General features: G+C 29.5%; 1 protein-coding gene across 1 annotated transcript; it reads right to left on the bottom strand.

Annotated features, from left to right (window-relative positions):
- Positions 1-10,426: 10,426 nt before the first annotated feature.
- On the bottom strand, positions 10,427-22,079 carry LOC137824383 (metacaspase-1). Its single transcript, XM_068630017.1, has 5 exons — positions 21,461-22,079; positions 12,056-12,389; positions 11,179-11,299; positions 10,862-11,077; positions 10,427-10,672 (listed from the first exon to the last, which is right to left on the bottom strand). The coding sequence occupies exons 1-5, from the start codon at positions 21,816-21,818 to the stop codon at positions 10,613-10,615; spliced, it is 1,089 nt and encodes a 362-aa protein (XP_068486118.1). The 5' UTR covers positions 21,819-22,079; the 3' UTR covers positions 10,427-10,612.
- Positions 22,080-24,561: the final 2,482 nt, after the last annotated feature.

The following is a 24,561-nucleotide window of genomic DNA, read 5'->3' as shown; positions in this document are numbered from 1 at the left end:
TACATAAATCTTTATTGTCAATTTATATAATTCATAATTATATAATATATAGATTTGTGTCCCCGTGTCCCCGTGTCAGTGTCTATGCTACATAAATTAGTAGTACACAAATTAATTATAAATAAAAAGGAATGAATAAATTTTTGTCATAACAAATACATTACAATAAAAAAAATAATTTGAACAAATTTACATTATATACATGATTATCTAATATTATGTTCACATAAGATATTTACGAAGAAAATAAAGTACTGTTCACCAACTTCATGCTATGTTAATATGGAAAAATCTCTTAGAATAATTATTGCAATTAAAAATTTAATTCATTATATTATATTAAGTACAATTATAGTAAAAGTAATAAAAGATGTGTATTTTTTCCAGAAATATATTGTAGGCGAAAATCATATTAAATCATGAATTCACATTTTGTCATATAAATTAATACTTGTGCACATAAATCTTTATTGTCAATTTATATAATTCATAATTATATAATATATAGATTTGTGTCCCTGTGTCCCTGTTTCCCCGTGTCCCGTGTCCCCGTGTTAGTGTCTATGCTACATAGATTAGTAGTTCACAAATTAGTTATAAATAAAAAGGAATGAATAAATTTTTCTAATAACAAATACATTACAATAGAAAAAAATAATTTGAACAAATTTACAATATATAAATAATTATCTAATATTATGTTCCCATAAGATATATTACGAAGAAAATGAAGTATTGTTCACCAACTTCATGCTAAGTTAATATGCAAAAATCTCTCAGAATAATTATTGCAATTTAATAATTAATTCATTATATTATACCAAGTACAATTATAGTAAAACTAATAAAAAAAATTGTATTTCTTCCAGAAACATATTGTAGGCGAAAATCATATTAAATGATGATGTTACATTTTGTCATATAAATTAATACTTGTGCAAATAAATCTTTATTATCAATTTATATAATTCATAATTATATAATATATAGATTCGTGTCCCTATATCCCTGTTTCTCCGTGTCCCCGTGTCCCTATTTCCCGTGTCCTCGTGTCCCCGTGTCAGTGTGTATGTTACATAGATTAGTAGTCCACAAATTAGTTATAAATAAAAATGAATGAATAAATTTTTGTCATAACAAATACATTACAATAAAAAAAAATTTGAACAAATTTACAATATATAAATTATTATCTAATATTATGTTCCCATTGGATATTTACGAATAAAATGAAGTACTGCTCACCAACTTCATGCTAAGTTAATATGGAAAAATCTCCCAGAATAATTATTGCAATTTAAAAATTAATTCATTAAATTATACCAAGTACAGTTATAGTAAAAGTAATAAAAAAATGTGTATGTCTTCCAGAAACATATTGTAGACGAAAATCATATTAAATTATGAAGTCACATTTTGTCATATAAATTAATACTTGTGCAAATAAATCTTTATTGTCAATTTATATGATTCATAATTATATGCTATATAGATCCGTGTCCATGTGTCCCGTATCCCCGTGTTCGTGTCTATGCTACATAGATTAGTAGTCAACAAATTAATTATAAATAAAAAGGAATGAATAAATTTTTGTCATAAAAAATACATTACAATAAAAAAAATAATTTGAACAAATTTACATCATATAAATAATTATCTAATATTATGTTCCCCTAAGATATTTACGAAAAAAATAGAGTACGTTTCACCGACTCCATGTTAAATTAATATGCAAAAATCTCTCAAAATAATTATTGAAATTAAAAAATTAATTCATTATATTATAGCAAGTACAGTTATAGTAAAAGTAATAAAAATTTGTATTTTTTCCAGAAACATATTGTAGGCGAAAATCATATTAAATTGTGAAGTAACATTTTGTGATATAAATTAATATTTGTGCACATAAATCTTTATTGTTAATTTATATAATTCATAATTATATAATATATAGATCCGTGTCCTCGTGTACCTGTGTCCTCATGTCCCTTGTCCCCATGTCCCCGTGTCCTCGTGTTCCCGTGTCCGTGCCTATGCTACATAGATTAGTAGTCCACAAATTAATTATAAATAAAAAGGAATGAATAAAGTTTTGCCATAACATATACATTACAATAGAAAAAAATAAGTTGAACAAATTTACATTATATAAATAATTATCTAATATTATGTTCCGATAAGATATTTACGAAGAAAATGAAGTACTATTCACCATATTTACGTTAATATGCAAAAATCTCTCAGAATAATCATTCTAATTAAAAAATTAATTCATTATATTATACCAAGTACAGTTATAGTAAAAGTAATCAAAAATGTGTGTTTCTTCTAGAAAAATATTGTAGGCGAAAATCATTTTAAATTATGAAATCACATTTTGTCATATAAATTATTACTTGTGCACATAAATCTTTATTGTCAATTTATATAATTCATAATTATATAATATATAGATTTGTATTATGTATGAGATAAAATAACTTATGATTTGTATTTATTTAGGATTTTGGATATTTTAGAAATTTTATTTAATTCAAATTTTTATTTAAGTAGGGCATTAAAAAAATTATAATTATTATTTATTAATATTTTGAATAATGTAGGATGTAGTTTTATTTAGAATTTTTATTAATTTAGAAATTTTATTCATTTTTTATTTTTATCTAAGAATGACTTTGCAATTTTTTGGATTTTTATTTATTTAGGATTTTTGAAAACTTTAAAATTTTATTTATTTTTTATTTTTATTTAAGTGGGAAATAAAATAATTTCTGATTTTAAAATTTTCATTTAAGTAGGCATTAAATAAGTTAGAATTATTATTTATTAATATTTTGAATAATTTTATAACTTTATTTATTTCATATATTTTATTTAAGTAAGACATTAAATAATTTAGGATTTTTATTTATTTAAAATTTTAAATAATTTAGAAGTTTTATTTATTTAAATTTTTTATTTAAGTATGACATTCAATAATTTAGGACTTGTATTTATTTCATATATATATATATAAATAAATAAATGTAAATGTAAATGTAAATGACTATATATATATATAAATATAAAAAATAATCATTAGCATATGTGAATAAAAATAAATATACAATATATGAACATAAATAAATAATTTAAGTATAACAAACTGACAAATTTTTTGAAAAAGTAAGTAACAATACAGAGTTATGTAAAAAATTACTCATCTTTAGAGTCGAATAACCCGAATTTCATTTATTTATTATGTCAACCTTTGGTTCGAAAACCATACTATTGTCTTCTTCAATGTCATTTAACATAAAATTATTTCATCCCGCTCTAAGTTTTGTTGATTTATTTGACGCATTTTCTTTCACTTTTATGTATAAAAATATAATATATATATATATAAATAAGAAAAAAAATTATAATGCAAATATATATATATATATATATATATATAATAAACATGAACATATACGAATAAGTAATTTTAGAAATTTTATTTATTTGAGATTATTATTTAAGTAAGGAATAAAATAATTTAGAATTTGTATTTATTTAAGATTTAAGAAAACATAGAAATTTATTAATTTTTATCTAACAATGACATAAAATAGTGTAGGATATGGATTTATTTAGAATTTTGATGAATTTAAAATTGTATTAATTTTCAATTTTTATCTAAGAATGACATTACAATCTTTAGGATTTTTGAAAACTTTTAAATTTTATTTATTTTATATTTTATTTAAATAGAAAATAAAATAATTTATGATTTTGTATTTATTTAGGATTTTTAAAAACTTTTGAAATTTTATATATGTATGACATAAAAAAACTTATGATTTGTATTTATTTAGATTTTTAATATTTTAGAAATTTGATTTATTTAAATTTTTTATTTAAGTAGGGTATTAAATAATTTAGAAATATTATTTATTAATATTTTGAATAATTTTAGAATTTTATTTATTTAAAATTTAAAATAATTTAGAAATTTTATATGTTGTAAATTTTTATTTAAGTATCACATTCACTTATTTAGTATTTGTATTTATTTTATATATATATATATAAATAAATGTAAATGACAAAATTAAAAAAAATTACAAATATATAAGAAATAATCATTAGCATATGCGAATAAATAAAAAAAAAAACAGACTAAAATAATATATACAATACATGAACATAAATAATACACAGAGATAGATAATTAAAGTATAACAAACTGATAAAATTTGTTAAGAAAGTTAGTAACAATAAAGAGTTATATGTAGAAAAGGACTCATCCTAAAATACAATGAAAATATTAATATATAAGAAATAAACATAAGTATATCCAAATTAGTAATTTTAGAAAATTTATTTCTTTGATATTATTATTTAGGAGATAAAATAATTTAGAGTTTATATTTCTTTAGGATTTTAGAAAACGTAAAAATTTATTAATTTTAGATTTCTATCTAAGAATGAAATTAAATAATTTAGGATATGAATTTATTTAGAATTTTGATTAATTTATAAAGTTTAATTATTTTTTGATTTTATCTAAGAATGATATTACAAATCTTTAGATATTTATTTATTTAAGATTTTGAACAATTTAAATTTTTATTTAGGTAGGAAATAAAATAATTTATGATTTTGTACTTATTTAGGATTTTTAAAAACTTTTAAAGTTTTATTTATAAAATAAGTTATGATTTGTGTTTATTTAGGATTTTGGATATTTTAGAAATTTTATTTATTTCAAATTTTCATTTAAATAGGGATTAAATAATTTATAATTATTATTATTATTTTGATATTTAGAATAATTTAAAAAAGTCATTTATTTATGCAGGACATTAAATAATTTAGGATTTTTATGTGTTTAAAATTATTAAATTATTTAAAAATATTATTATTATAAATTTTTATCCAAGTATGACATTCAATAATTTAGGATTTGTATTTAATTATATTTTTAAATAATTTAAGAATTTTATTTATTATAAATTTTTATTTAAGTATGACATTCAATAATTAGAATTTGTATTTATTTTTAATTTTCAATAATTTGTGTATTTTATTTATTGTAAATTTTTATTTAAGTACTACATTTATTAATTTAATATTTGTATTTGTTTATAATTTTAAATAATTTAGGATTTTTTTTTATTTCCATTAAATTAAGTATGACATTTTTTATTTCAATTTAGGATTTTGAATAATTTAGGAATTTAATTTATTTAAAAAAATTATTTATTTAAAATATTAAATCATTTAGATTTTGTATTTATTTAGGATTTTAAAAACTTTATAAATGTTATTTATTATTTAGGATTTGTATTCATTTAGAAACTTGAAAAACATAAAAATTTAATTAATTTAGATTTTCATTTAAAAATAACATTAAATAATTTAGAAATTTTATTGATTTTAAATTTTTATTTAAGAATAAGATTAAATGATTTAGGAATTGTATTATTTTGAATTTTTATTTAAGAATGACATTAAATATTTTTGGACTTATATTTATTTGATTTTGAAAAACCTATAAATTTCCTTTATTTTAGTTTTTTATTTAAGTTGGAAATAAAATAATTTGATATTTTTTTATTATTGAGGATTTTGAAAACTTATAAATGTTTTATTTATTTGAGATATGTATTTATTTAGAATTTTGAATAATCTAGTAACTTTATTGATTTTTTATTTTTATTTAAGAATGACATTAAAATTGAGTGAATTTATATTTATTTAGGATGTTGAAAAACTTATAAATTTTATATTTTTATTTAAGTAGAAAATAAATAATAGGACCAGAAATAGTAAGAAAACATAATGAAAGTATTGTTAGGAAGGTAATTAATGTTGTTGAAATTTTAAAATTTGAAAATCTAAAAAATTAAATATTTGAAGATTATTATTATTAATAATAATAATCTTGGAATTGGAAATAAGTGTGCAACAAAAGAAGTTAGAAAAAGAAGATATGAATTAGAAAAGTAATTAATGATCTTGGAATTGTAAAATTTGAAAATATGAAAAAATAAATATTTTAAAATTAATAATAATACTAATAATAATCTTGGAATTGGAAATAAGTGTGCAGCAGAAGAAGTCAGAAAAAGAAGATATGAATCAAAAAGGTAATTAATGATCTTGGAATTGTAAAATTTGAAAATATGAAAAATTAAATATTTTAAAATTAATAATAATAATAATAATAATCTTGGAATTGGAAATAAGTGTGCAGCAAAAGAAGTCAGAAAAAGAAGATATGAATCAGAAAGGTAATTAATGATCTTGGAATTGTAAAATTTGAAAATATTTTAAGATTAATAATAATAATAATAATAATAATCTTGGAATTGAAAATAAGTGTGCAGCAGAATAAGTCAGACAAAATAAGATATGAGTCAGAAAGGTAATTAATGATTTTGGAATTGTAAATTTTGAATCTTAAATACATTAAAGTTTTGAATATTAAATACATTAAAGTTTTAAATTTGAATTTTGAATTTGAATTTGAATTTTGAAGAATAATATAATGCGAATAATCTTAACATTAAAGTTTTTCGGAAGAATACATTAATGTGAATAATAAAATTAAATACATTAAATTGAAGAATAACTTTTTATGAAGTTTAACTTATTTATGCCAACACATTATTATAAAAAAATAACACACATTTCATATCTCTCAAAGTAAGCTATAAAGTAACATATTGAAATAAAAAATACAAAATAACATTCCATAATAATATTTAGTATGAAATTACAAAATTTGACCATGTATCTAAACAAAACTTGATAACTAAAATAAAATAAACAATTAATTTTCTCCGGTGGACATTACAACAATTTGCAAATTACATAACTCTATAATAGTAATGGAATCTCTATAATCAGAACATTGTCCTTGGAAAATTAAATTCAGAAGAATACAATATTGAATTTTTATAGCACTAACAACACCATCATATGAATTGAGGTTATTCCACTGTCAAAGATCAATTTGTGGTCTTCACAAAGTGCATGGATCTGACAAAATTTCCTCCATCCCAACAAATTTTTGCTGCACATCTTTGAGAGGAAGTCCAAATCCTAAGTAGCCCAAAAATAACTTCATTAATGATTTTATTAGCAAAAAAATGAACAATGAAAACAACTCTGAGAAAAGAGGAAGGAAAAAATTTCACCTTGATGCTTGAATGTACTATTGATATGAACGAAAATCCATTCCACTTCCACTACAGGTTGCTACACAAACTGAAATATAGATGAAAAAAGGTGTAAAAAAGGAGATCTCTTTGAGTGGAAGTCCAAATCCTAAGTAAAAAAAACTCCATTAACGATTTTATCAGCAAAGAAACAAAGCGGCGGTAAAAGAGATGAACAGAATCAAAACATGAAAAGAATGAAACTTTGATAAGAAAAACAAAAAAAAATATATAATTTTTATGCTATGAGACGTAACAAAAAAAAAAGAATCAACAATGTCAAGAACAAAACAATGTCAAGAACGAAGCAAAGAAACGGTAAAAGAATCAACGGAGACATGAAAAAAAAAAACGAAACTTTGATAAGCAAAACCCAACAAAATATGTCTTTGAATGGAAGTCCAAACCATGAGGACAGACAAACTTAACCTGGAAAAGATTTCACCTTGGTGCTTGAAGGTACAATGGATATGAATGAAAATCCATTCAACTTCCACTACGGGTTGCGAAAGAAACTGAAATGAAATGTAGATGAAAAAAAAAACAGCAGAAACATGAAAAGAACAAAACTTTGATAAGAAAAACCCAAAAAGAATAAATAATAACCTGGAGAAATAGGAGAGAACCGCAGGGAACCCAACGTGCAAGAAACCCAGGGAAGAAAAAAATCATCAGAAACATGGAAAGAACGAAACTTTGATAAGAAAAACCCAAAAAGAAGAAATAATAACCTGGAGAAATAGGAGAGAAGGAAACCTAGAGAAAAATCGTGTAGAAACCCAGAGAAGAAAAAAAATCATCAGAAACATGAAAAGAACGAAACTTTGATAAGAAAAACCCAAAAAGAAGAAATAATAACCTGGAGAAATAGGAGAGAACCGCAGGAAACCTAGAGAATACCTAGAGAAGAACCGTGCAGGAAACCCAGAGAAGAAAAAAATCATCAGAAACATGAAAAGAACGAAACTTTGATAAGAAAAACCCAAAAGGAAGAAATAATAACCTGGAGAAATAGGAGAGAACTGCAGGAAACCTATAGAAGAACCGTGCAGGAAACCCAAAGAAGAAAAAAAATCATCAGAAACATGAAAAGAACTAAACTTTGATAAGAAAAACCCAAAAAGAAGAAATAATAACCTGGAGAAATAGGAGAGAACCACAGGAAAACCAGAGAAGAACGGTGCAAGAAACCAGATAAGAGAAACAGGGGAAGTTGAAAAATAGGAGAGAGAAGGAAACAAAGAGAAGAACGGTGCAGGGAACCAGATAAGAGAGATCGGGGAAGTTGAGTAATAGGAGAGAGAAACGCTGAAAGTGTATATAAAGAAAGGGAGTATTTAAAGAAATGGAGTTTTGCACAACGTGTAAGTCATATAGAGTGCCACTTGTCACTCCCAGAATGAGTTTCAGCTTGCTATTTTTAGTTAAAATTTGAATTTTTTTCTTTTTGAATTTTTTTTAAAACTTACCCCGGAAGTGCCTTCTATTTGTTATATTTATAGATGTCATTTGTTATTTGTTTTTTTTTTATGATGATTGTATTTGTTAATCATGTTGTCTAACACATTCTTAGATAAAGCTAGCTTGTAATAACTTTTTTCACCTATTATCTAAAAAAATTTCTTTTCCTCCTCTACTCTTCTTTTCTTTTGACTTTTATTTTCTTTTGAGAGATTGGTTGTGTATCTTTGCAGATGGACAACTTATACAATATAATTATAGGATTAACACCTATCATATGTTCGTTGCAATATAAACTTCCCTTCAGACATTAATATTGTCTTTTTGATCCTAGTTGTCATGCAATACACAACCCTCAACTTTAATTTAGGGATTGTTATGCACGACTCGACTTCAACCATAACTACCATATGAAAAAAAAAAATTCCTCCTCTACTCTTCTTTTCTTTTGAGAGATTGGTTGTGCATATTTGCAAATGGACAACTTATACAATATAATTATAGGATTAACACCTACATATGTTCGTTGCAATATAAACTTCCCTTTATACATTAATATTGTCTTTTTTATCCTAGTTGTCATGCAATACACAACCCTCAACTTTAATTTGGGGATGCACGACTCGACTTCAACCATAACTATGCAAATTAATATTCTATCTCTAATACTAATCAAAATCATGTGCCAAAAAGATAAATCCATAATCGTTAAGTAAACAAGTCTCATTATAAAAGCTCTAAAATTTGTTCAATTAACATACTATATAAGTAAGACTTAAATAAATTATAAATTCTTGTTAGACAATTTTTCAATTTGACTTTTTAATAAACATTTTTGTAAAATAAGTACCTAATAAATTATACACAGTATTAAATAAATTATATTTATTAAATAAATTGTTACTTGTACTAATAGTTATATATAATCATATAATAAAATTTAGTTTGGTTTTAAGTTAAAAATACATTCAAACCGATCATAAAAATTACATGCGATCTAATCTGAACCAAATCAAATCAATTTTTGCGATTTGGTTTGGATTCATTTTGCAATTTTATTTATATAATTTCTTGTTAATATATGTATATACATAAATAATAAATAATCCATTAGATCTTCCTCATTTAAGTCTAACTAATTCTTTCACAAAACTCAAAACATTTTATTAGTTATGTTTTGTTTCCTTTCAATAATATTCTTTTTTCGCATTTTTCACCTCCAAAATTATTAATGTAACCTTATAACACTCTTCCCACCTCATACATATGTTAAACATACTTTATTCTTCTATTACATATTAATAGGGTTTTCTTTTATTAGCTACATATTTATAGGTATGAATGAAGATAAACATATTAGATTTTTCTCGGCATACACATATATCATATATGAGTAAAATAATAATTAATGTAGTAATGTTTAAATAATTGATTTCGGTTCTAATTCAGATAGGTTTGAATCACTTTTGAAATTTCAAACTGCTAACCAATCCAAATCACTCAATTCTGAACAAAAAAAAAAATCCAAATCGATCCAAAAAGTTTTAATTTTTTAGTTATTTTTATGATTAGTTAGCACCCCTAATATTGGACATTAAAAACTTATTTATACCTAAAGACATATTACATCAAATTTATGCACATGATGCAAGATTAACATTAGAAATCACTTATCACTATTGACAATTTTTACGGAAAAGCAGACCAAATTTAATCAGAAGAGGTAAGATGCTGACCTATTACGTGGAATTCAAAATAGGAGTCGAATCAGCATATTAATCCAATGAGTGCAGCAGCAATCAAGTCACTATTATTAGAGCATATAAAACTCTCATGGGTAACATAAATCATCCGAAAAAGGGCCATATCTACTTTATAATACATGAATTAATCATTGTAATCAATGTCGTATACAGGGGAGCGCCAAGGAAAACAAATTGCAGAATAGAGAATATTGAGTATCATAAGGAAAAAGGTTTTCTATAAACATCAAATGCTTCGCAAGCTGTCAACTGCGGTTCCTGTCCAAACAAAACGCAACAAGGAAAAACAACAGACAGTGAGCACAGGTACAAACATAAAAAAGGAACTCTTATAAGGTAGTATACAAGTAATGAGTTCAAAACTTCATATCATCCAGCTACTGATAAAAAGAGAACAGTTAAAACATGCTTTGTGATACGATCAAAGAACTGTCAAACTATATTTACCTGTCTCAGTCCACCAGCACTTACACTACCTCCGCTCACAAGCATGGTGATAAGAGATGTTACCACATCTCCACCCCCACCGCCGCCACTGCCAACATTTCTGATGGCATTGCGCATTGCAGTGAGAATGCTGCCATAGGTAGCCCCGTGACCTCCCTCTAAGGCTTGGATGAAGCAAAATGTCATTGCCCCAGTCGATGTAATCTTCGATAGAGCCTGTTTATAGAGATAGTGATTGTATGTTCGGACAACAGACCTCACAAGTCTAGATTGAAACACGGTCAGACATAAATCAATTTGAATTTGCTGAAACTTACAGATGTATCAGCGGAAGTTTGATTATCATCGCATCCACTGAAGCAAATAACTTCTCCACCATTAGATCCTTTCCATACACCAGACCTAGGGCGATGGTCCTCCCATGCATATTGTCCGGTCCTGTTACATAAGTATAAGTGGAACGTAAGGAAATATGATGAGTCAACAACTACAGCTGTTAGTAAGTTAGTCCATTAGACAATTAGTTGTACTCACTAGTATGTTAGTTAGCTAGAAGAGATTTTTATAAATGGGGAAATCAGATTAGAGGTAGACAAACTGTACATTTGATGGATTTTGTAAGCGAAGGGAGAGATCATTCATGAAGAAGAAACCCTTCACAATTCTATCCTTTATTTTCTGTTATGTTCCTTTGGTTCTTTCTCTCTAGTTTCCATCATTTTTCTCTATATATGTATAATCTAGGCATAAAAGTAAATACTAAATTTATAAAAATATAGGAAAAAACGGAAGAAAACGCAAAATACATATCTTAGTTTTCTTCTTCTAAACTCTTCTCCCATTGAACTCTATTTTGGAATAGATTTAAATAATGCAGTAAATAGGTTTTATCCTACATATGCAGTACGCCACATACAGGCTTCAGTTCTTACTCAATAAGTGACACTCCAACTTTCTCTGACATACAATATTTCCTACACGTATAGTCAACCTCCATATTCTCATATATGCTATTAATCCTCATAGTACTTGGTATTAAATAAAAAGTGCATACATTTATATCCATTTTCATTTTGATGAAGCGTCAACGCAAAGTTAAATTTTTTTAATTAAACATCACAATACTAAACTCAACAAAGCCAAATATAACAAAGTTAAACCAGGCAGATACAACAGACAATTTTAGAAGGTAACCTCTTCATTCTGCAAAGGAAAGGCAAATCTAGAACAGTGCCACTGTGGCAGGAATCGATTAGTGCATGTAGCTTAGCTCCGTGAGGAATGGGTCTAACAAGGGCTGCATTGATCTCATCATCTACAATCATACCCTGCGTTTCAAAATCCAGGGGGCATAGAGTTTCATCATATCCATCAGCTTCATCACCACTATAGTTCCTTTGCTGTGAACCATGGCCAGAATAATGGAAAACCAGGGAGTCTCCAGGTTGACATCCTTGCGCAAGCCAATACATCGCCATCCTAATGTTGTGCTTGGATGGAAATTTGGGGCCATGGGGATCTTCTTCTTCTGAATTTTGAAATTCAAATGATGAATACTAGCATATATGCTTTATGAATTTCTTTTTTTCTTAAAATATAATGTAGGATAAACAACTCTTCCAAATTCTTAGACTAATCATAGGCACGCATTGCATGTCAAATTTTAATATCAGATTTAGCTCTTACAAAGTGAAAAAGTATGTTGATAGGATACGACCACCTATTACAAAGGTTTGAGAGAAGAAATAAGGAAAATGGGAATAGAGCTATTTGACTTAGTTACAGTAGTTATGAGTTAGTTACAATGTTAGTAGGGTTACTTAAATAAGAGAGGTTGGTAAAAATATATTTTTGGGGTCTACAAAAAAGGGGAGGAAAAATACATGTTGAGAGGATATAGGTCCCTCAAAGAACTAGAAATATTGCTTTAATAATACCATACATTGAAGGAAATATACTGCGTTTGTTTCTCTTATTTATGTAAACTTCATCTTCCTTAAGTTTTCTGATACAGTTTTTATAAACTAGTATCACGCTCTTTCAAGGCTCTACGGGTACTACTCATGGTGAACACAAAACTGATGGAGTCAAGATTGGAGGCGTTGGAGAGGACATTAGCAAATGGACTTCAATTACCAGTGGGTTTAGAAGAAAGATTAGATGCAAGATTGACCCAAAATGATATGAGTTGGGAATGACGTCTTGCACAACAAGATTCACATATGGCGTAGTTGCAAAAGATTGTTAAAAGATGAAAGAGGGGAGCCAGAAATGGGACTGCAGTAAGTACTATGAACTAGAGGGTTTCATCTAAGCTTGCACAAGAGTTAGTAGCTGAAGTGTACCGGGGAATTAAGAGTCGTGACAAGTGGAGAAAAATGGATATTCCAATTTTCGAGGGAGAAGATGTTATAGGGTGGATAGGTAAAGTGGAAAGATATTTCTAATTGAGAGGTGGATAGGTAAAGTGGAAAGATATTTCTAATTGAGAGGAGTGCAAGAACAGGAGAAAATGGAAATTGTAATGGTGGCAATGGAAGGAATTGCCTTATCTGGGTTTAAGTGGTGGGAAATATGCAATCATAATTGACTATGCCAAGGTTGTAGAGTGGTTGCATACCGGGTACTCTACCTCTTCAAAGAAGGCAAGATGATAGACTTCTTGTAAAGAAGATTGAAAGAAATAAAAACACAAAGCAAACACACTAATAGTACTATTGGTGATCTTATTTCTACAATCAAACACAAAAAATAACTATGTTTGAAAACAAAGGAACTATTCCTTTCACATAGGGCAATTCTTGTTTGGCAACTACCCAAAAAAAATAACCCTTACCCCCAAAAGGCCGAAATGGTTGGTATTGATATAAGACTAACCCAACCAACACACCGACCCAACTGGCACACCCCCTTTATTTTTTATTTTGCCACATTCCTTCTGTAATACACCATCCACACTACCATTCACTTTCTCTCTAACAATACTCCCTTCTATTGAAACAACCTAGTCCTCAAGGTTAAAATCTGGGAATTGGTTCTTCATAGTTGCCACCTCTTCGCACGTAGCTGCTTCAATTCCTCCTTCATTCCATTGATCAACACTTGTTGCTCAGGAACACCCTATACATGCACAATTCGTCTACCCAAAACCTGTCTTGGAGATAATTCAGGACCTTAGAGTTCCTGTGGTAACTCTTCTTCCACTTGATGATTTCCCACGACCAATTTCAACTGTGAAAATGGAAGATTGGATGAATATGCGTGTTTTCATGTAGTTGCAATTTATAAGCTACTAGTCCTATTTGCAAGAAAACAACAAAAGGGCCACAATAGTGAGCTACCAACTTGGGATGTAATTGAATTGGCATAGTGAGTTGATGAAGAGGATGAATTTTAAGGTATACCTTATCTCCAACCTTCATTAGAGAATGTTTCCTATGTCAATTGGCGAATTTTTCCATTTGCCCTCAACCTAATGGAACTTTAGCTATTTGAGGGCCTCATCAATTGTCATAAATTTGAGCCATAGCATCCACCAACATTTATCCGGGTACAAACCTAGCAAGAGATGGAGGACCCTTTTCATACCCAACTTCAAAAGGAGTACATTTGGAGGCTCCTTGGAAACTAGTGTTGTACCAATACTCATCTCAAGACATAAAATTCACCCATGTTTTCAATTGTTCCAAACTAAAACATCGAAGATATGTTTCCAACATCCGAATTAAAACTTCCGTTTGCCCATTTGTCTCGGGATGATACATTGTGCTCATATTGAGGGTTGTACCTTGAAGTCTGAACAACTCCTTCCAAAAGAGACTTAAGAAAGTTGTATCCCTATCACTCACAATTGAGGTTGGTATCCCATATAACTTGAGCACCTATTTGATAAAAACTTCTGCTATTAATCTTGTCGAATAAAGATGTTTTACGAGAATGAAATGGCCATACTTGCTAAGCCGATCTACAGCCACCAAAATTGAGTCATACCCATTAGATTTAGGAAGCCTTATTATGGAGTCCATGCTTATTGCTTCCCATTTTGCCAACGGTTGAAGGAGCCCTTGGAAGCAAGCCCGATTCTTACTTTGTTGACAAAATTGGACAAGCAGCCACGAATTTTGTAATTGTACTCTCCATGGAAATCCAATTCAATGATTGCGCTATCCCCCTATACGTACAAAAAATTCCTCTAGTGTCCCCTCATTGGTGTCATATGATATTCTTAGAGCGATATCGAGATCCAGTGGGAGGTACCCGAAATCACTAATCATCCCTATAATGCAACCTTCCATTCTTCAATGTAGAGTTCCTATGTGAACCTGGATTATTGATTAGTTCTTCCTTGATTTTCTGCAAAACCAATTCCTTAAACACTTCATTCTACACAAATTTGAAATCATGTCAATAAGGCTTAAATAACAAGTTGAGAGTCGCCCCTTGTTTTTCATAAGCGCGGGATAAGGCATCTGCCACTTTATTAGACGTTCTTGATTTGTACACTATCTCAAATTTGTATCCTAAAAGCTTGGCCAACCAATTTTATAGGTTTTTTGTAGTGATCCTTTGTTTAACAAATATCTCAAACTTCTCTGATTTGTGTACACCGTAAATTTCTGTCCCAATAGATATAGTCTCCAGTGTCATTACCTTCTTTTCATAGATATATGCATTTGGCCAATGACGACTCGGTCAAAAAATGATATGGGTTTCTTATTTTGTAGAGATCTAAATCTATCTCCTTACCCGAAGCATCACATTTTATGCAAAAAGGTTGATCGAAATTGGGCATCGTTAAAATTGGTGTTGTAGTTATAGCTTCCTTGAGTTGTTGCATTCCTTCCATGCTCTCTTCTATCCGCCCAAAAGTTCCCTTCTTAAAGCAACTATGTCAATAGTCGAGCTATTCTTCCATAATTGTGTATAAAGCATCTATAACATCTAGTGAGGCCCAAAAAAACCCCTAAAAAGCCTTCAAGGATTTGGTCTTGACCAGTCCATAATGGCTGAAATCTTCTACGAGTCCATCTGCACGTCTTTTCCAGAAATAACATGACCCAAATACTACCGTCTGGTTTTCCAAAGATCACACTTCTTCTGATTTTGTATAAAATTTATGTCGTTGAAGAATATTTAATACCTATCCGAGTTGTATCAAATGTTCCTTCCCGATGGGAGAGCTCCCAGCCACACACAACTACATAATAAGGAGAATGAAGATCTAGAGGTTGTTTATGGATTTATTTGCAAATATGGGTCTAATTGGGCTTTTGTCTGTTTTTGTAGGCCTAATCAAAAGGACAACTCTAGGGTGAAAGAATGTACAAATATATCCAATAAGACCTCCAACTCATGAAAACATAAACTGGAGCTTTGGTCAAAAGAACACAAGAAGACTGAGTTTTGGCTGACTAGTCAACATTATTTTTGGACCAAGTTTTAGCTTAAATAAATTGTATAAAGTTGTTTAGGATTTCATGGGCCATGTTAGTAGCATAAAATAATTGGACCAAATATTTGGGCTAAGTAGCATAGGTTTTTGGGCTTCTATTTGGGTCAATAGTAAAATAGGTTTAGTTAGGGTTAAAAGTGACTAGTTAGGATAACAAGTGGGCTTTTTGAGTCCAATGCAACCCTAAAACGTCTAGGATTTATTAGAGGACGAAAATTTCCTTGGCAAGGAGCACATGGACATCCACATGGCAGCCTAGGAGTGGAGAGGATTTAACATGGAAGGTGTGAGCTAAACATGGAAAGCATGGGCCCACATGGCACCTTCTCATTGGAGAGTTTTATTTTGAATTTTCAAATTTTGGCTCCAAAATGTTCAACCCTCTCTCGTATAAATTGAGGTGCTTGGCTCGTGAATTAATAAGATCAATTTTATGAATGTTATGCTGTCAATTGCTAGCTAGCTCTTGCACTCTCTTGTCTAAACCTCTCTAGGTTAGACACCTTTGGTCTTCTCCTTCACCTCTCCAAGTGATATGGCACAACCAATCACTCTCCCTACTCCTCATGCACCTTCGAGGAATCCATGGTTCCATTGGAGCTATCCTTGTTTCATTTCTTCCATCAAGCTTCCGCCCAATCCATCAACAATTCAAGAAATCAATTCGGAATGAAGGCACACACATCATCATTTCCATGTTGTGTTGTATACCAAAATATCGTGAAAGAAAACGCAAAAATATCTTCGCAAATATGGTTGGAATATGGTGTTCATGGCAAATTCCTTCTATAATACACCCACCAAAATCTATCATTCACCTTCTCTCTAACACAAGATCATGCAATCATATTGAAATTGGACTCTCAAATACCAAATGTTAGGCCATACAAATATCCCCACTACCAAAAAACAAAGATTGAAAAATTGGTGTTAGAGATGTTGGGTGTAGGCATCATTCGCCCCAGTGCAAGTCCTTATGCCAATCCTAATAATTTTTAGTCAATAAAAAAGATGGGGATGGCAATTATGTGTTGATTATAGAGCTCTGAATAAAATAATAATACCAAATATGTTTCCTATTCCGATTATAGAGGAATTATTACATAAGATTGGTGTAGCGACCATTTTTTCTAAGTTGGATCTCAAATCGCGCTATCATCAAATAAGGACATGAGAGGAAGATATTAGAACTCATGAAGGACATTATGAATTCTTGGTTATGCTGAGAGGAAGATATTAGAACTCATGAAGGACATTATGAATTCTTAGTTATGCCATGTGCTGATGCATGCTCCTTCAACTTTCCAATCTTTAATAAATGAGGTGTTAAAACCATTTTTGAGGAAGTTTGTGTTAGTATTTCTTGATAATTTCTTTGATGTTTAACTTTTTTGTGAAGTTTTCTCTCTTTTTCCATCTATAATCTTGTTATTTATCATTATTGGTCTTTGTTATTAAATAGTAAGTTAGTAACTAATTTCTACCTTGTGAGCATCATTCAAGTGATGTCTCGGTCTTTTTTCTTCTCAGCCAATCGAGATCTTCAAGCTGTTGGTCATTCAAGGCATTTGGTCAAATTATTATTCTAGCAGTGCTTATTTAGAATGTTATCTTTCCACAAAGTGATTAGCACTATTCAGGATGCCTCATTTCATTCTTTACTTGCTCAAGTTCATGATCCCCATATTAAATTATTTTTTCTAGCATGCACATGCATCCAAGAACACAAAATTTCTCTAGCACATGTTTCAACCAGTTATATGTCAAAGGGTTTCACGTGCTTTTCTTCTTCTCTGTACCAATAGGATTCATTAAAAATGAAAACACAGCACAGCATGCATCGAAAAATAGTTATACCAATCTCCAACATGTTATTGCTAAAATTTCTGTCATATTATTTATGTATTAGGGATTCACATTTACTTTGTTGATAAAAAAGCACGGTGAAAATATATTGGACAGTAGGTGAAAGATATAATTACATGGAAATAGTGTTATTAATTGCATGTAATGGTGCCACAATTGCAGCATTATTTTGCATCGTGGCCTTGGTCTACTATATAAAAGCCATTGGGCGTGATTTTGTGAAGCATCTTTCACCACCAATTAGCAGCTATATTCACCTTGATTGGAATAAGGTGTTAAAGAACATTCCTTTCCATCTAATTGTTGGTTGGTCATCCAATCTTTTGGGGATAATTCTGCAATTTCCCGGTTTTTTATTAGATAGAGTTTTGAACTCCTTTCCTACGTCACTTCTATTAAACACCAAAGAACTAACCCACAGCTCTGTTTTGTGTTTCTGGCCAACCCTGACTAAGTAATCTGGCAGAACTTTAGGACAAACAACTAACCTCTTTTGCTATGGTTATTTTCCTGCTATCTTGGCATGTCTGTCTACCTTTTGTTTTCCTCAATTCTTTACTTCTTCCTATTTTCTGTTTGATAGACAATTCAAAGTGCATATAATTGGGAGGTGTCAGTTGTTATTGACTATTTGTAGCTTATGACTATAATTTTTTTACTTTAAATTTTGAATATCTTAACTTTTTTGAGAACTTATATTTTAAGCATTTATGAGTGTACAGTTTACATTATTTAGTTTGTATTTATAAACTTCAGTATAGAGCCTATCCTATCATCCACCACTATAGTGGTTTCAAGGTTGGACATCATGCACCAATATTTTGGATTGATTAACAAGCATGAAAATGACTGGAGTCTACCGCCTAGAATTGCATTTGAGAAACAGGAAACTGAAAAGAATTGAGTTAATTTAATTACTTAATTCTTAGAACTAGAAGAGTAAATGACAAAAATGTGCCTGACAAATGACAATTGACTATTGGTCACTTTTCAAAGCTCAATCATAAAAATAAACAATCTATCTAAATGCAGGTAAAATTGTAACGAGTAATAAGATTTTGCCAAAATTCTAAAGGGCACAATACAATGCAAATGCTGGTTAATGAGCTAGTGTGACTGTTGTTTAAATCTAAACCGGTATAAACCAAGACTGAAAGAGCAGATGTATTAGATTTTCCATCAGATACTATGTGAGGAAAGTATACATACGTGCATCCAAATTCTAAAGGGCACAACACAATGCAAGTGCTGGTTAATGAGCTAGTGTGACTGTTGTCTAAATCTAAACCGGTATAAACCAAGACTGAAGAAAGAAGACGTATGGATTTTCCATCAGATGCTATGGGAGGAAGTATACATACCTGCATCCTAATATTTGACAAACTCACACCACCAACCTTCTAGGCTAAAATGTAATAGAACTTCCCCTTATTATAAAATTTATCACACGATTCATCTCCTCCCAAAAGCTTTATATAGAAACACAAAAGGGTGTTGATGAAATGTTTTATTAAAGTTACCCTCTTGACCAAAATTTGAGAAAATGATATTAATTGAATTTAACTCTCTTCAACTTGTGGATAATAAGGAGAAAATAAAAGAGAAATCATGCATCTAAAGATTATATTTTCTACTTTTATATAAATAACCAAGAAATCAGAACTTCATAACACACAAAAAGGTAAAATCAATCAAATCAGATATATAACTAATGAATCTTTGTTTGAGTTACCAGCAGATAAGTTGTATTGTGATGACTTCCATAAAAGGAAGAGAGATGTATCAAATTTTTCCATTATTATGTGTAAAGAATAAACTATGTAATAAACTCAAATTTTATAATTTTTATTCATAACAACCATGTAAGAATTTCTGATAAAAAAGTTTATTCAAAAGCATCTATAACTTTTGGTTGGGAACCTAAGGTAAGTTGTTAAAGAAACAGAGTGAGGCCTAGATAATGATGGATCGGAATATAGTATCCACACAAGTATTGAAACACCAAATTAATAAAATAACTGCTTATTAATTGGATTATCTACTAGCAAATAACTAAAATATAAGATTCAGATATCATAGTAGCACACAATTAATTGTATTATTAAAAACTTCAGGTAGAGAAACAATTCATAAAAACTAAGTGCAAACTGGAAAATTAGAATGTTCCTCAATGAGTTCGCTTACAACCCTCTGTTCCTTCTATCCATTTTTTAATACAAAACAACAAAAGCATTTCTTTTTTTATCAACCATATTTACCGTCAAGGTAATACATGTGCAGACAAACTGGCTAGTTACGGTGGCAGGGGTCTTTTTGATTGGATTCAATCACCCCTTTATAAGGGAAAATTTCAATAGGATAAGTATGGCTTCAATAGTTTAGATTTTCCTAATCCTTCCATGGGTTTTCGCCTATGTCCCCCCATGGTCCTGTTTTTTCTTTTGTTTATTCGCAGAGCATGCTGCAGATGATTTTTAAAGCCTTGGGTGTCACATAGTTGAGATCATTGACTCTATAGTTATGTTTTTGTATACTCCCTTTTGAAAAAAAAGAAAAAAAAAAACTTCCATTATTGTCTTGAAAACTTTTACAGAGACATTAAACATTCAATCACCAAAAGGTAGAAAAAGAATAATATCCTACATCAGAAAGGGATAGACAACTTGCCATTGATTGGAATTTGTACACGTTTCAAAAAAGGGGACAAAGTATCACTTTTTAAACATAGGCAGGTACAGTGACTGATTTCTATTCAAACCATTCGGGTAAAGTGTATTTGACCTACGTGACGAGGTTCAAAATTATTCGATAAGGAAACCGAGGACGATTCTCTATTTCATAACCATATTATTTAAAATCCTAGTGGATACTCAACTCCAGCAATTCTCCTTCCATCTCTATTGAAGAAATTTGAAAAAAAAAAACTACCGAGCTGCAAGAAATGCTACGTGTGGAAATTTTCAGATTGAAAATTATGAAGCACAATCACTTCAAACGACAGAATAAGTTTATCACAATAAACTAAAATAAGCCTGCATTATTTGAGAAAATTTCATCAGTTGAAAAAACCAAAAAACACTCCCGCGTCTCAATCTCAGTTAGCATGAAATAATTAATTAAAACGAAATCAACCAATGCAATAAATAGTAAAACGTGAATTATTGAGAATAAAAAACAAAATCCACTCATATGATAAGAAAAAACCCAAATTATGACATTACATGAAAAAATTCTCTCGGGAAAAGGAGAGAAAAGCAGCGATCGAAAGATGAGAGGTGTACCGGTGAGCATAATGATGGAAGATTCTGGAAAATTGAACTTGTTGATGAGAAGGTATTTCATGCACTTAGCGTCGTTGATGCATCCCTTGAGCTCGTGCCTGGAGAACCGGTACGAGATGCCTACGATGACGGCCTTCTTGCTGCCGTGGGGGTTAGGCGGCGGGCCGGATGGTGCGTGGTTGTAGGGGGATGGTGGCGGATGCGGGTGGGGGGAAGCCGGGGGCTGAGAAGGGACGGCGCGTGGGTCGCCGATGAGAGTGACAGCGTGGCAGATGGCGCAGCGGATGGATCCGGCGCCAGGTGGCAGCTGCAGAGGGATGCGGCAGTTGGAGCAGTTGACCAGCATGTTGCTGTACATGATTACCTGCCAACAGAGAGAGGCTTGTAAATTAGGGAAGATGGTAGGGGTATAATTGAGATTTGGCGTATGATTTCGATTTCTTGGTTGCGAAGAAGGAGGAGGAGGGTGTCAAACTAATTAACAGAGGTTTTGTTTCTGATAATGAATCAAGGCAACAGCGTGGTTTTTTATTATTATTTATTTTATAAAGGTTTTATTATGATTAGGTGAATTTGATTTGAAGATGGATTTTGAACTTCGTGGTACCTTCGTGTCCCGAATTGTCACATTAGTCACTTTTCGGGAATTTATATAGTATTGAGAGATATATTGTAATTTAGATTTAAAATTTAAAAATTTTGTAAGGCAAAATTGGAATATTATTTATTTTATTTTTTAATTTAAAGTTATGTAAAGTTATTTAGGTTAATGATGTGATAAATTATTATCTATTCAACATTTGTCACATTAAGAAGGATTATTAAAATTTAAATATATTTTTAGTTCTCTGAATTGAATATATTTTTTTAGTCTTTCAATTTTAATTTATAAGGTTAGACAATATTAATAATATCTTTCTATGTTATTATTATTTGAATTTTTAGTCAACTTATGCAATTACTTATAATTTTAATACTTTGTATTGCACTTTTACATCTTAAAATATTAGTAAAGTCATAAAAATCTCAACATCAACTAAAATTTCTTTATTAGGAGCATATATCATTATATCAATGTCACTTATATGTTAGGTGTGTTATTCTGAAAAATGAACTAAAAGCATTGGTAATAAATGTTGAGTGAAGCTCTAACAACATGTTCGGAATATATCACTTTTTTTTATGAAGACGGTAGATCTTTGTGTATTAAACTTTTTAAAGATAAAGTGTCTTATGGTTGTAGATGTCATCTAATAGTTATAAATATTATCTGTAACAAGGATTGTCTAATGACTCAATATATGGTCGTTTAGTGAATCAAGAGTCTTTTGTATATGTTCATTTAGTTACTTAGATGTTAGTTTATATTTTCTAGTTAACTTATAACTATGTTTTAGGTCTTTATAGGGGTGGCCATTGTTCATAGCAAATATAGAAATTAAGACACTTTGTTGTGAATGTTAGGATGCTTACTACTCAATACAAAAGTCACTTTGTTGAATTTATTCTCTATTTTTCGTTTCAAAATGGTGTTATTCACTTGATTGATGCTTTTTTCCAATATTCTTGAGATTGTTTATTGGCACTCTAATCATAACAAACTAATATTAGAGCCAATTTGAATCTTGTTGTACGTTACTGATATGTTCATGCATTGGATATCACTTCCAAGATCTAGAAGTTCAACTAAAAAAAAGTTTCAACATTTCGAAAATCAAGATAAGGGTTTTGCTTAAGGAGGAAAACATGAGGATATCATTTTTCATAAGTGTGTCACATATAGGGAGACATGTCTAGGTAGAAGAAGGAAAATTCTTATTCAGTGATTCTTCTATAGTTGTAAAATGAGAATTTTTAATGGAGCTTTAGAAATTCCCTTACAATATTTTCACAAAAAAATGGTTATTAAACACTTATAAGAAGTTGTTTAATGATTTTATAAATAAGTTCACAAAAGCTTTCTAAATTATTTTAATGATGACCAAGAGAGTTATAACATGTAACAAAGACATATAATATTGTTTTTATACTATTTCACTCTTAACTTTGACTATGTTCAATTCTCGAATGTTAACAACAAAGAGTTCCACTAAACTAACAATGTTTATAAGTATTATTACTATCATTTTTATCTTACAAGAATTCACAAAGTCTCATTAGGCTATCCGCTAAGTTCCCCTAAGTTTAAACAAAGTACATAAGGCCTTTTTAATCCAGGTGCACAAAGCCTCTAGAAAAAGTACACAAGGTTTCTTCAAGATATACAAAAAAAAAATGGTTTAAACAAATGGATATTAAATACAAACTCCTCCTTCTAAGAGATAACTTCGTAAACGTGATGAATTTACAAATATGTTTTTTACAAAGTTGTATAAAAATTAATCTATCTAAGAATTTAAAAGCTTTTAAAATAATGAAAGAATATATGCATGTTGTCTCTTTCTTTCTTTGTTAATTCGTCAACTTTTCATGTGCATGACAAACTTTTATTTGTTAGTGTCCTAAAAAATATCTATTGTGACTCAGTGCTTATACATTATCATTTGTGTTGAAGCTTCCTGGTATGGGTGTTTGACTTTAAGTTGACGCTTCTAAAGAATATCTAACACTCTTGTCAGCTTGCAAAAGTACTTTTTAACTAAATAGTGAGCCATTAATTATGAAATCATAACTACCGATAGACTACCTTTCATTTAGGTCACCAATATAGTCTATATTTGAGTATCCAATAAAAGTACACTCAATGTCACCCTTTTAAATAAGTATAACATCAAACATACCTTAATGTACATGAGTATGTTTCACCACCTGGCAATGTTCCTTCCTTGGGTTAACTATGTACCTATTCGTTAGAGTAATTACCTGAGCAAGGTCTAGTTTAGTGCACATCATCACATACATAAGACTTTTCATTGCATTAGCATAAGGAACACGAGTCATGTATTCCTTTTCAACTTCTGGTAGAGTAGTGTTGGTTACAATAGATGGATGGACAATGTCAATGAAGTATCAAATAACTTGATACAAATCATGCCCAAATGGAAAAGGACCTTCTAAAAATGTACATTTGTTGATCCAAAAAGAGCTTCTTTTGTGCATAA

This window comes from Phaseolus vulgaris, chromosome 8 (genome assembly GCF_000499845.2).
Source record: "Phaseolus vulgaris cultivar G19833 chromosome 8, P. vulgaris v2.0, whole genome shotgun sequence".
Classification (NCBI taxonomy): domain Eukaryota; kingdom Viridiplantae; phylum Streptophyta; class Magnoliopsida; order Fabales; family Fabaceae; genus Phaseolus; species Phaseolus vulgaris.
Note: the sequence above shows the minus strand (reverse complement) of the source record. Positions and strands in the feature narration are given on the sequence as shown.

What these genes read in the sequence shown, in the direction of transcription:
- LOC137824383 (XM_068630017.1), bottom strand. Translation starts at nt 21,818, where the DNA reads ATGTACAGCAACATGCTGGTCAACTGCTCCAACTGCCGCATCCCTCTG. An exon ending in TTCCATCATTATGCTCACCG is followed by an intron (nt 12,390 to 21,460) that starts GTACACCTCTCA and finishes TTCAAAATTCAG; the next exon opens with AAGAAGAAGATCCCCATGGC. An exon ending in AAACTTCCGCTGATACATCT is followed by an intron (nt 11,078 to 11,178) that starts GTAAGTTTCAGC and finishes CTCTATAAACAG; the next exon opens with GCTCTATCGAAGATTACATC.